Genomic DNA, 14154 nt, shown 5'->3' with positions numbered 1-14154 from the left:
AGCGATCGATAGGGCCGTAAACAAATGCTTTTAACATTCCAGTAGGGCTTTGTCTATTACGAGTATAGGATGATTATTTTTTGTATTAGAAACCGTGTCTTTATTTGATATGTGATATTTTTTGTTTGTTAGCAGGCAAATGCTGCAGCTGGACAGAAACGCGCTCGTACTCGCATTACTGATGAACAACTGAAGATTTTGCGAGCGCACTTCGACATCAACAACTCGCCCAGCGATGAAGCCATCGCTAAGATGGCCAAGCAATCTGGACTCGCTACCAAGGTAATCAAGCATTGGTTCCGAAATACGCTGTTCAAAGAACGACAGCGTAACAAGGATTCGCCGTACAACTTTAACAATCCGCCATCGACGACACTCAATCTCGAAGAGTATGAGAAGACCGGAGAGGCGAAGGTTACGCCATTAGATTCCTCTGCGAGCTCGGATGAAGGAAAACCTCCCCCAGAAAAGAAAGTCAAAATAGAAGAGCCATCTATGAACCATCAGGATGTCAAATCGGAACCCAACGATGAGCCTTCGATAGAAGAAAAGTACAATTCTTATGATGATAGGCATCAGGAAGACAAAAGTTTCGTCTTTCCTCAGGCACCATCTCAAAGCCCTGCTCCTAGCCTAAACCATTCTGATCACCACCAAAACATATCAAGACCGCAGACGCCCACCCATCTGTCTCTGAATTCCTTGATCCAGTCGCAACTTGACTCTATCCCGGCTACGAGTATACCGCAGCCGCCTCACCCGTCGATGCTACCACCAAAGTTGAATCCAAATTTCACGTCCCCAAACTCCGCGCCCCCGAACGTCCTACCTTTGACCCCAAATCGCAGCCTCAGTCCCGGCAGGGGACCGGCCGATTTCGGACTTTCCGGGGGCAACTCGAACGGATCCAACAGCTCGGGGTCTTCTGGCAAACGCGCCAACAGAACTAGATTTACTGATTACCAAATCAAAGTTCTACAAGAGTTTTTTGAGAATAACGCATATCCAAAAGACGATGATTTAGAATATCTATCGAAACTACTAGGATTGAGTCCTAGAGTAATCGTAGTTTGGTTTCAAAATGCTAGACAAAAAGCAAGAAAAGTTTACGAAAACCAACCGGCTGCAGAACCACCTGCAGGTGCGACCGATGATGCGAACCGATTTCAAAGGACTCCCGGGCTTAATTATCAATGCAAAAAGTGCCAATTAGTGTTTCAGCGTTATTATGAATTGATAAGACATCAAAAGACACACTGCTTTAAGGAAGAAGATGCCAAAAGATCGGCACAGGCACAGGCGGCTGCGGCGCAAGTAGCAGCGACTTTGAGCAGTGAAGATTCAAACTCGAGTATAGTCGAGCACCACGCACCTCACGTGCCCGTATCACCTGCGCCGCCGCGCACGCCAACACCCGCGGCTGCCACCTACCCGGTATCTCCGGCGCCACCCACTCCCCATACGCCAGTTACACCCATGGCACTTGCACCAAGAAGTGACGAGAAAGATGGAAATTTTCAATGTGATAAATGCAACCTAGTCTTCCCTCGATTTGATTTATGGCGGGAGCATCAACTTGTTCATATCATGAACCCAAACTTGTTTCCCACGTATCCACCGGATTCCCCATTTGGTATCCTGCAGCAACATGCACAGTTACAACAACTGAACGCTCAACTCGGCAATGACGAGGCGAGACACCCGTTAGTTGCAGCGATGAACCAACAGGCTGTAAAGAGGAAATTCGATGAATACGAAGAAGTGGACATTGGAGAACAGCCTAAAGACAAGCGTTTAAGAACTACGATATTACCTGAACAACTAGATTATCTCTATCAGAAGTACCAAATTGAGTCGAATCCTTCTAGAAAGATGCTAGAAAATATAGCTCGTGAAGTTGGACTGAAAAAAAGAGTGGTACAAGTATGGTTCCAAAATACACGTGCGCGAGAGAGAAAGGGGCAATTTCGTGCGCATGCACAAGTCATCAATAAGCGATGTCCTTTTTGCCCAGCATTGTTCAAAGTAAAGAGTGCTTTAGAAAGCCATCTGAGCACTAAACACGCCGACCAATGTGCGCGAGGTGAGATCAACGTTGATTCTCTTCCAGACGAAGAACTAAGCACCGAATCAACTCCCAGTTTTGGCTCCCAACAAAGTGACCGGCAGCAAAATTTTTCGCAAGCGGGGGCTCCCATGTTGCCCCCTATTTTTCCACCCTTTCACTCAGACATGGAGAAATTTATCAAGCAGTACAGTGAGGAATCTATGAAGCGCTACGTTAGTGAACTACAAGCGCATGCTGTTGCCCAACAAAATGGCGGCAACAATGAGCCCTCCGAAAGACGCAATGAACATGGAAAACCGGAGATACCCTTAGATCTCAGCAAACCAGTTGACCTCTCAAGGCCGGGATCAGACGCTGACGAACGCTCAGATACCGCATCTGAGACCATGGAGTTCTACGAAGAGGACGAGCCGACCTCACCACTGCCCGGGCAACAGACCCCGAGACCGCCCGGCAAACGCTTCCGCACCCAAATGTCCTCTCTACAAGTCAAAATAATGAAATCATTATTCAGCGATTATAAAACGCCAACGATGGCCGAGTGCGAGGCGCTCGGGCGGGAGATCGGGCTTCCGAAACGCGTAGTACAAGTGTGGTTCCAGAACGCACGTGCGAAAGAGAAGAAGGCGCGGCTTGCGGCTGGCTTATCGGAAGTGTCGGACGCGCCGCCACCCGAGGAGTGTCGAGTGTGTGATTTCAAGTACAGTCACAAGTACTCGGTGCAAGATCACGTATTTACTCGCGGGCACATCGCCACGGTCCGCGCGCGGCTCGAGACCGGCGTCGGCGTAGTCGGAGTCGGCGCGGAAGACAGCACCATGGCGCTCATGCAGATGGCGGCGCGGCTAGAAGGCGGCCTCGGCGGGGAGCTCCATAACGCGTTCCTGCGGCCACAGCTCGCTGGCAACGGTGAGTGCACTTGACCGCGGTTTGTGTCGCATACCGCTTCCGAGCGATACGCGATTCGATCCGTTTATGTAGAACCTCGCAACGGCGAGCTTCGCTCTCTCGCGGACTAAGCATGTGTAGATACGCTCCGTTGACCGCAAACTGAGCAAGCTCATTTCGTGCCGTGACGGTCGTTGCTCTATTATCCTACTAGTGAGTCCTGTTGTAAATAAAATTTAAGTTTAATTTCAAATAGTTTTATGCTTCCCATGTAGTGTTGGTTTTCCAGTGGCTTTGCGGGTCGATTTTCAGTTTAAACTTGGCTGAGTTATGTTGATTACTTGGTCCATGTCACCCGGCATTGCATTGCGTTGCGGCTGGTAGTGATACTGCAAGCATTGTCGGCGTGAAGGCGGGCCGCCGCTCCGACCGGTGGGCGGCCTCTGCGCCGCCGCTATTCAAATGCAAACCATTCTCAACAATGGTAGGACGCGTGAAGGACGTTCGTATATCTAATGGGACCGATCTGGCGCACATGCATTTCGCTCCACATGAATAATCAATTATTTAAATGACGCCAATCAAAAGACTTTCTCGGAAATTGTACGTCAATGTCTATTGTCTTTTATTTTCATTTTGCTCCCGATGCTCGACTTCTGATTTGCTCATTGAAAAACCAACACTCCGTGGCGTGTAGACTAGTAATCTGTTGCATAATATTATTCTTCCTAGTTGTTCATATTTAAAACTCCTATTAGGTATTAGAGACTTGTCGATTGTTGTAGGATTTTAATGAAAACCAAATTTATATATTTTAGAGAATTTAAAACATTTTAGTTATTTTGTAAAGTCATAGCGAAGCCTGAAGTCTATATTACTATTAAATAAGGTGCCTTGTAGGATTCAAGTGTCTGTAAATTATTTTCTTAGGACCTCCACTGTATATAAGTTGATCGTGTAAAAGTATACTATTAGATGTAATAATAGTGCGCTGTACAATTGTTTCCGACGCCGCTCGAGATGTGTATTGCGATAGGTATATCTGTTTAGATATATATATAAATATATTTGTGTTTGTTTTGTAGAGGCATCTTAAGAACTTGTGATATAACCGTATCTTATTGTTTAGTTACTTCGAATATCGATCGAGGCTAACGTCTGATGGCGCGGGCCTCTAAGGACAAAAATATATACAGACATAACACTACAGAAGTTTGTCGAATTTTACATAATAATGAGATCCTTAGTCGCTTGTGGGGTCTTGCCGGCTGCAGTTTTTGCTATTCTCCTGACACATTTACATAAGAGTGAGTCGAAATTGGGGAGTTAGGCGATATGCAAATATTTAGTTGAAATTGAAATGGCGGCGCGTAGCGCAGCAACGCGCGGCGCACGCGCCGCGGGTGTTGCCATTATGGTTCTATTTACTCTGTGGAAAGTCGCGCCTCCCGCGGCATAGCGTCTTGATACGTCTCCATCGACCTTTCAAATGCAAATTTTCACTTCTCGGCACAAACACAATACGGCTATATACAATGTCACACGTGTTATTTTGGCTTCATTTTTATTTGCATATCGCATTTTTGTTGTTATTTTCATTTAATTTTTAGTTATGTTTGTATTTATTTTTGTTTCTTAGTTTTATTATCTACGACTTTTTGTTTCATAGTGTAGATAAATGCGTGCTGAGCGCATGCGCTTGTTTGTATACCTGAAGAGGTATTTGATGAACATGCCTCCAATACGACTTCCAATAATTTTATTTTAATGTGTATAATTTTATTTTAATGTAACTATGCGCGATCTGCATTTACTGTTATTCAGCCTTTGGTTATTGAAACAAAGCCCAGTGCCAGCCAGTGAAAGCATTCTTTGGTATTGTTTATGACGACTAGAGCGTCAAGAGAAAGATTGAGTCTTGTAAACTGATAGTATTATTATAATTATTCTACAGTTATTATATTTGCAGAATTCGTTGAAATAAATGCAATATTTATATTATTGAATTATGTTTTGTTATTTTTGTTTTTCCTTGGTTCCTTTATTTTTCTGAGTTGGTTTCTTTTGTTTTTAGAAACAATAAATTGCCCGTGATTTATTATAAGAAGGTATGTTAAACAAAAGGAAGCCCGTTCTAAGAAAGTATCCAGCTAGGTTGGAAAGTGGAAGTATTATACTGAGCAGGTGAGCAGAGTAATTGAAATAGAGTATTAGTAAGTTTTTGCTGGAGCGCATTGTGCGGGGCGTGTACCTGGCAGTTTAAAACAAAGACCAGTATTGTTTCTCCATCCACAAGTCTCGATGAGGTGAGACAATCCCCGCCGGCGTCGTGGGAGGTACTGCATTATAAGCCTGCCTTTTATAACACTGTCAACACTGTAGAGATGTTAACAGATTGCTAGTTGTATGCATTGAGAGCTATTCTTAAAACAAACAGGTTTTTTGTGCAATTTTTAACGTAACGTCCCTGTGACGATCGCAACGGCACGCTGCTGAGTATCTACTTGCTGACATTTTGCTTAAATCTTTAGCATTTGTCTCCTAAAATCTAATTATTTAGTTATATTTCGATAATTTATAATAATAATAGTATAATGCACATGCTATGGTTTATTTACAACATGGGTAGGTATACCTACTTGCGAAGATCCATCTTTCTGATTTAAAAAAACAAGTTTATTTTAAATGGGAAACTAAACGAGAGAAAAAAAATTGTAAATTTCGCAGGGTTGGTCGCCCAAAATCTCAATGTCGTTGACGTAGAATAATTATTCCTAATACTTACTAAATACCCACCCTGGAAGTCTCTTTCCGCAGATTAAGTAAAATTTAGTCAGAGATATTTAATTTAACTTAGATAATAAATATTGTTATCTTCTGTCAAAAAGTAACAGATTGTCGAAAATCGCCAATCGAATATAAAGTGGGCACACCTTATTAACAGCTATTTAAGTAGGTACTAAAACTAAAAATTACTGTTTGCTCTTAAAAGCGGCACGTTTAAACGTTCAGGTTAGTAAGGTTATGTCCTGAAAATGATCGTTAAACGGGAAATGCAATAATATTTGAATGATAATGATACCTACTCGTCACTAATGTACTATTAGGTTGTCCCTGGAGTCCGCTCGGCAACGTGATCCCAAAAATTAGCGCAGTCACTCATTTTTTACGAAACAATAAAAACCTGAGAGGAATAATTTAACGAAAGGCGAATTGTAAATATCAAATAATATATATTTTGATTGGTTATAGCTAATACCTAATCCTATTGAACGAGTATTCAGTCTCCCTAATGTTTTTGCTTTAACGAGAGACAGCTAAGTACGTGACCTTCCACGTTATTTAGAGAAAAGTAATGTACTTACAGGCTAACCTATATTTGTGTGTAGTTTTAAGAGAAAAATTTCGAGTATTTTGATATTTTACCGACAACTGTATGCGGTAAAAGTTGAATGTCATATTCGTCCTTTTATGTTTTCAAAGTATTTAAGGAAAGATACCTACTGCAATTGGTTTCAGCATTATTAACAAATCAAAAACTTTTTTTTGCTCCAGTCAGGCGCAATTAATTTTAAAACAAAGAAAAATCAATGAAACATCAAATTTAAGCAGCTCTATGTCTCTTGTTTATGGTAAAATGTTGCCAATATTTAGAAACTGATGATAAATACGTATTTTACAGGATTTGTCTATACCATCCTATTAATAGTGCCTGTTCTATTATAGGGGTGTTTACTATGGGTCTCTGTTGTTTGACGTAATTATTTAAAGTCATAATGTAATGATTGTCATATTATCATTAGTCATAATTTGGTTTTTCTCAGAAACGCGTAACTTTTCAGGATCGCTATAAAACAAACCTAACCTAACCTATCTATAGGATAACCCGAGGAAAATCCTGAAAAGTTAACGGTTTCAGAATTATGACTAATGATAATATGACAATCATTACATTATGACTTTCAATAATTATGTCAAACAAAGGGACCCCGTTTACTAAATCTATTATTTTATTTTTAAACAAATTATAGTCTGAGTATTATGTATGTACAGTCAGCATCAAAAATAACGGATCAGACTACGCTTCAATAGTGTCTACCTACCATCCTCTAATAGCTATACAAAGATGTAGGTAAGTCCCTGTAAATATTTAGATCACTTAGAAATAAGAATGTGACAGATATTATCTTATTCTTATTCTTATATTTTAGAACGCGAACTGATGTAGAGGACATATACCTATATCCATACTTCCATAGTATCCATACTCCATACTAATATTATAAATGCGAAAGTCTGTCTGTCTGTCTGTCTGTCTGTCTGTGTGTTCCCTCTTCACGCTTAAACCGCTGAATCGATTTAGATGAAATTTGGCATAGAGATAGGTTGAGTCCCTGAGAAGGACATAGGATAGTTTTTATCCCGAAAATCATCCCTTAAGAAAGTAAAAAGCGGGGTGGAATTGAGATAATTAATGAAGTGTCTGCTAATTTGTGTGCATAATATGCTCAAATTGAATAATTGCTATAAGACTTTCTCCAGGCGCTATTCTTAAACTAGCTGGGGTTACTAAGTCCACGCAGACGAAGTCGCGGGCAAAAGCTAGTAATATTATAAATGTGAAATTCTGTCTGTCTGTCTGTGTGTTACCTCTTCACGCTTAAACCGCTGAACCGATTTAGTTTAAATTTGGCGTAGAGATAGTTTGAGTCCCGGGGAAGGACATAGGATAGTTTTTATCCCGAAAATCATCTCTTAAGAGGGTGGAATCATGGTGGAATTAAGATAGTTAATGAGTTGCCTAATATTTGTGTGCATATTATGCTCAAATTGAATGATTGCTATAAGACTTTCTCCAGGCGCTATTCTTACGCTAGCTGGGGTTAATAAGTCCACGCAGACGAAGTCGCGGGCAAAAGCTAGTGGAAAATAATTCCAGAGTGGCAGATAGGTACTTTTGTTGCTGACTGTACCAGACGTAAGCTGAACCGATAAATCGAAATACACGTCTGTCAGTAGGTACCTGTAAATTACACGTCTCACTGACTCCGACTAATTCACAAAAACTAAAGGGCATGTAAGCGATATCACAATTGAACCTTTTTCTCTTCTACGAACAATGAGGTTTTTTTTCAGTCTCCCACTCACCGCTGCGAGTGTTCATTACAAAAAAAATATTAAATTACAAGCACACAAAGAAATAAGGCTAATCTCGTTAAAAAAATATTCCGTTACTGAACTACCTAATTATTTCATTGTTAACTTACAATATATAGGACGTGCTTGCCAGAAAATAGAGCGTTTTGTTAGCCCACAATAAAGGTTTTTTGCATTAAACCAATATCATGGCTGTAGGCAATTAGGCAGATCAAGGATATAATCAGTTTGATGGCAATGGGTTACACGAAGTACCGCAAGTACTGTGTGAGTAGGTAAGTTTTCGTTGTTGTTTTATTTAAAAAATGGAAGCTGGTGACTCAACGATTTAGAACTTGGTCGATCGATGTAAACTTGAAGTAAACTGAACTGAAAAAATAGGAACAACGTGAAAAGCATGAGGAGGGAATCGAAGATACCTGAAGCCATGTCGAGTGGAGAGCATACCTACATACTTAATTGAATATGAGCCTCAAAGTACATTAAAAAACGGGACATGTGCGAGTCGGACTCGCACACCAAGGGTTCCATACTTTTTAGTATTTGTTGTTATAGCGGCAACAGAAATACATCATCTGTGAAAACAGTCAACAGTCTAGCTATCACGGTTCATGAGATACAGCCTGGTGACAGACAGACGGACAGAGGAGTCTTAGTAATAGGGTCCCGTTTTTACCCCTTGGGTACGGAACCCTAATGAAACCTTACAGAATACCTTTGTTCCAAGTTCTGACGTAGATAATGAACAAAACGCTACTACAGCATTTAGTAGTACAATCAGCAGCAGAAGTTGCTAAGCGGGCGAGGTGTTCAAAATTACCTTGACACGCTCTTATTCTCTTAACAATAAAGCCACGTCAAAATCATTTTGAACATCACGCCCGCTTAGCAACTTCTGCTGCTGACTGTACCTAAGTATTTTATCCGCCAGAAACGAGTTGAGAAGCAACAAAGTTAGGCACCTATTTAGATATCTTTAGACGCACGTAAGTACATAAGCAGACAAAGTAAAGTCTATCTAGTCTGAGACCCGAGCTAGAGAAAAATGCCAAAACAGAAACACGAGCTTAGCAAGTGGTTCAAAAAGTAAAATCTTCGAGGGTTTTTTGGTGTTTTCGCATAAGCAGCTGATACATGTAGGTCTGATTTCTTCATCCTGGACTAAAATTTTAATTTTATTTTGTCTTGATACAAACGTCCTGAGCCATAATTGTCTCTTATGCAACTGAGACCATAGTGAGGTATCCGCAGTACTTTTCGTACGATAAGGAAATACCATGTTTTTTTACATTTAATTTGTGGCCGAATACACGTATCATTTCTATCGTTAGGGCTGACACAATCGTATCCCTTTTTCCCAACTGATTGCAACCCATACCAGCAAAATATAGCTAAATATACATACAGTGCCTCTATTTCAATCCATAATTTACCTCTCGTATGTGAATGATGAGATTGAAAAGGATACCTTACTGGCCAAATTATAAGTCAACTTTTCGCATTTTTCTCGAGAACGATTTTTTCTGCTCTAAGTGCCAGTTGCATCAAACCGCCTGTCACCGTTAAAACGTTCGTTAAATTTTATTGTATGGGAAGTTTCATAGTTCACTGCTGAGTGATGTTGATCAGTCTATCAAATGTGGTTGGTGTAACTGGCCCTAAGTATATGTATATGGCACGACCGAAGCTACCGACGATGTTTGGCCAACATACATGTACGAATAGATTAAAAAGGTAGGTAAGTAAATTGTGTGTGAAATTTCACAGACTCCTTAAACAAATAGGGGTGCCTAATTAGATAGCTGAGACATCAATGGCCGATTTGCATAAACATGCAGCGAATCCTCGTACTTCTATAAATCCTTCTATATACCTCGTAATACTTAAATCGCAAGGAAGTATAAGCAGTAGCCTATACCATAGAGAAATAAGTAGGTACCTAAGTTTAGTGCTGACTCCACACATCAATTTCCTTACTTATTAAAATAACAAGTTGTTTGGGAGGTATGGTATAAAGTATTATCAATAAGTTGAAACTGACTTAAAACTTGATACTTATTAAGCGTTAATTTTATTACAAATATATCTGTCCTTGTGACCTTATGCCTAAAATATTTGCAATTTTTTTTAAGCATTTTTCAATAAAAAGACATCAAGATCGTATATCAATCAATCAATCAATCTTTAATGTCAAAAACACATGTCAAAAATTACAATACAAAAAAAATTAAATACACAACTTACCCTAAATTAAATAACAAAATCACATATAAAAAAATAAAATATAGTAATATATACAAATGTCAAGAATCAAAAACCATAAAAAATCGAAAATACAAATGTCAATAAAATAATACTATGGGAATCATTTTATGTTAAATTTGCTATAAAAGTCTTTTACCGTGAAAAATGCCTGGTCAATCAAAAACGCTTCCAACTTTTTAACAAATAGCTCGTTAGAAGTTAGAAGCCGCCTCTTTTATTTCACGGCTCAGGCTGTTGTAAATTTTTATGCAGTCTTTTCAAATGTTAAAAAACGAGGTATAGTTAGATTGGTCCATCGAACTGTAATTTTGTAAGTATTTGAAATATAAGCAGTGATAAGATACTTTATTTATACAATTAAAAAATAAAGTATCTTATCACTGTTTATATTCCAAATACTTACAAAATAAAAGGTGCGTAGCCAACGTGCAATCGTTAACGCTCCTTAACGAACGAAACGCAACGTTCTGTCACTGTCGCACTAGTGCGGAAGAGTGATAGAGAGAGATGACTACGATACGCTACGGAGCGTTAACGATTGGCACGTTGGCAGGCCAGGCCATTACGAAAACTGCTTTATCAAAACATAAATTGCAACGCGCCTGGCAGTAAAAAATAATAATTTCGATGCCAATAATAGAATAAAACTATAGCCTTTTGAATGTCCGTAGTTTTATGCACTGTATCAGCGTTAGACACAATCACAATAGGTATATGCCTAGTATTAACATAATATAGGTATACCTACGTAGACGAATGATAAACTATTTAAATTGGAAAATTCTGGATGACTCGCTATTCTTAAGTCGAATACCTACTTGTTTCTTGTGGTGTATCTAATCCTGGCAATTCACTTTAATTCTTTTCATCAATTATTTTATCATTCTGTTTGCAAAGTCGAGTCGTTGGCTTTCTTTGCAAAGAAGAGAGATGAATGAGAAATGAGACAAATAAACTTTCGGGAGTCTTTCATATTAGGTGATTTGGGTAAATTTAGGAAAGTGACCTATACCTATATCTACACAACGCCTAGATAATACCCGTTGACTGATGTGCGGGGAAAATTACTTAAATTTAGCACATATCTTAAAAAGACAATTTCAATCAATACGTTTTTCGGAAACACTTGTTGTTCTCCGTTCCTTTTCTTTCGTCCCTCGTCTTAGACCCCGCAAAGGTCTTCCTAAAACATAAATAATTCGATAAATCTTCTATTACCTACTCACTATCTTTGATTGATCTTAATCGATAATGGTTCACATCAAAACCTAAACGCAACAATATGGATCGATCCGCGAATTCTGTTAATCGTAATGGCCGCGTCGCGGCGCGGGCGCACGCGGTCACGTCGACCCTCCCATTACGCGCTCCAAACCGTATCGACAAATAACCGCCAATTATTGGATCGCTCTACAATCTTTTTACAATTTCTTCTCCGTCCAACGTTATTATATTTCTATTAAGCCTTTTTTGTAATCAAACTACTTATGATTCGATTCCATTTCCTAGGCGGACGTGCCGTCTCCGCAATGTTAATGACACTGGTAATTAGATCCGGATGGTTCGAGGGCGTTGCTCCGCCGGTAATGGCCAAGTGTCAATTTTACTAAAATATGGTAATTTACAGGACGCCATTTTGTCGTAAGTAAATAGAAAAAAAGCGCTAACGAACCAGCAGAAACGGTAAAGAGTGGCTTGTTGCACATTTAGACACGATTAAGTACCGAAACAAGTTCTGTTCTAAACTTTATAAATTTGCTTAATGGTATATTTTATTTATGTATTTATACCTAAATAAATTCCCCACACATCTATACATATACCTAATGGTAAAATTTTAGAAACTCTTTTTTATTTAGGTAAAACGTTTTCGTTTTACGCGTGACAGCAAATTTATTGCCAACGGGTTAACTATACAATACATAATGTACATGTACATATAACAATGTATTTCACTAATACATCAACTTCTTGTCTATTTGTGTGTGAACAAATCCGTACTAGGTAATCTTTAGGTACTTTGGGATGTTTTGGGAATGCCCAAGTAGAAATAACACTTGTAGGTAACCCTCTTCCCATAATTCAATACTAATTTAATACTACCTAATTAACAGATAGTTTCTAAGTATTTTGTGATATAAATGGCCGATTGTCGGCTCGGTTCGGCTAGGAGTTAGTACGAGAGAGTACTGAAATAATAAATATACCTACATAATAATATTTTTAAGCCATCCACCAAAATTTTATATGTAATTGCCTACCACAAACCCTTTACAGAAAACCGCAACTGATCAGTCAACGTTGGAGAATTTGGAGATACATTATTCTTTAATAATCGTCCGTTACGTCGACGGTCAAAATTAAAACTTTACTTAGATATGCTATGCAAGTCACCACACAAACTACAATTGGCCATTGCTCTCACGCGAATCAACGCACTTTAAGCAACAAGCCACGTTAACCATCTCCTAATAAAACGCATAGGTTCACATGATAAAGCCTGTTTAGAAGATAGCAACGGTCGTGACTACGCCGTAGCCAATGACACTCGGTGCCAATTAGAAGTTCACTCACCACGCCAATGAGGGAAGGAAAAAAGTGGTCAAGGGCGAAACGGTTTGATAGTGCGGGTTCTTGATTTTCATAGTGAGAATTTTACGGGGGTTTACAGAAAAAATGGTACAAACATCAACTTGGGGTTATTTAGTGAATGACTGCGTTACAACTGAAATTTTTTTGGGGACACATTTTTTCTTTTTAAATCGATAGTCCTCGTGATTCTGAGTAGAAATAAAATAACCCAAAATTTTATGGATGTTCGAAAAAAAGTAAATGGTACACTTCTAAGTGAAAATGCCCTTGCAATAGGTAGAAAGTACGGAATCGAGTAGGAGATATTGATTCAAAAACAGCTCCACATGATAAAACCGACATTTTTTTATATCGAGCGACTCATTTGATTGTTATTTGTATTTAAGCTTTCCCTTCTTTATTTTTTACATTGTGTTCACTAGTCCATCTACTGGGCCTTACTGAAAATCAGCGTCGCGGAGTGTGCCATGTTGGCTCACACCGTGACACCAAGCTGAGTAAACCATTTAGCGCAACCTCATTCTGTGTAATTATTTCTAGTGTTAGTCTTATGTTATGTTGTGCTAATAAATGCTTTTTCTTTCTTTCTTTCTTTCATTTAAAAATATAAATTTATTTAGTAATTAGTAAGTGTCAAAATCAAAAATTAGAAGTCTGCATGCACTTAAATATTTTTTTCTACAACATTTACGTGAGCTTGTTTTTCCATGAATTTTCTCCGTCATTATCAACCTATTCTTAGTACAGTCAGCAGCAGAAGTTGCTAAGCGGGCGTGGTGTTCAAAATGATTTTGACGCGGCTTTATTGTTAAGAGAATAAGAGCGTGTCAAGGTAATTTTGAACACCTCGCCCGCTTAGCAACTTCTGCTGCTGACTGTACTATGCCTTATGGAAAACGGTTGAAGAAATAATTCAGATCCGGAAACCGCTACCAACTTTTAGTATGTTGTTGGGCATGGTATTGGATCTCTAAAACTGGCGGGAGACAGCGGCGCCTGCCATCGGAATGACGTCATCAAATGACTAGCTCCCACCTCGTTGTGAATACTGTATATTGCAACCAAACTACGTATTTCACATACACGTGTGGGATACCATACCAAATGAAAGAAGATTTAATATAATACATTTATTTCATACACTATTTTCCAAAATATAAGTTTAAGGGCTGTTTACAAAGAAG

General features: G+C 39.1%; 1 protein-coding gene across 3 annotated transcripts in view; it reads left to right on the top strand.

Annotated features, from left to right (window-relative positions):
- The window catches only part of LOC134745440 (zinc finger homeobox protein 4), a 149660-nt gene that overhangs the window by 48281 nt on the left and 87225 nt on the right, over positions 1-14154 (top strand). For 2 of the 3 annotated variants that reach the window (XM_063679474.1, XM_063679476.1), the window contains exon 4: positions 133-2977. In XM_063679474.1, the coding sequence (XP_063535544.1) occupies positions 133-2977 (2845 nt within the window). The remainder of the gene's footprint in view (positions 1-132; positions 2978-14154) is intronic. The other variant, XM_063679475.1, reaches the window with a different exon arrangement.

The sequence above is a fragment of the Cydia strobilella genome, chromosome 11, assembly GCF_947568885.1.
Source record: "Cydia strobilella chromosome 11, ilCydStro3.1, whole genome shotgun sequence".
Taxonomy (NCBI): domain Eukaryota; kingdom Metazoa; phylum Arthropoda; class Insecta; order Lepidoptera; family Tortricidae; genus Cydia; species Cydia strobilella.
Note: the sequence above shows the minus strand (reverse complement) of the source record. Positions and strands in the feature narration are given on the sequence as shown.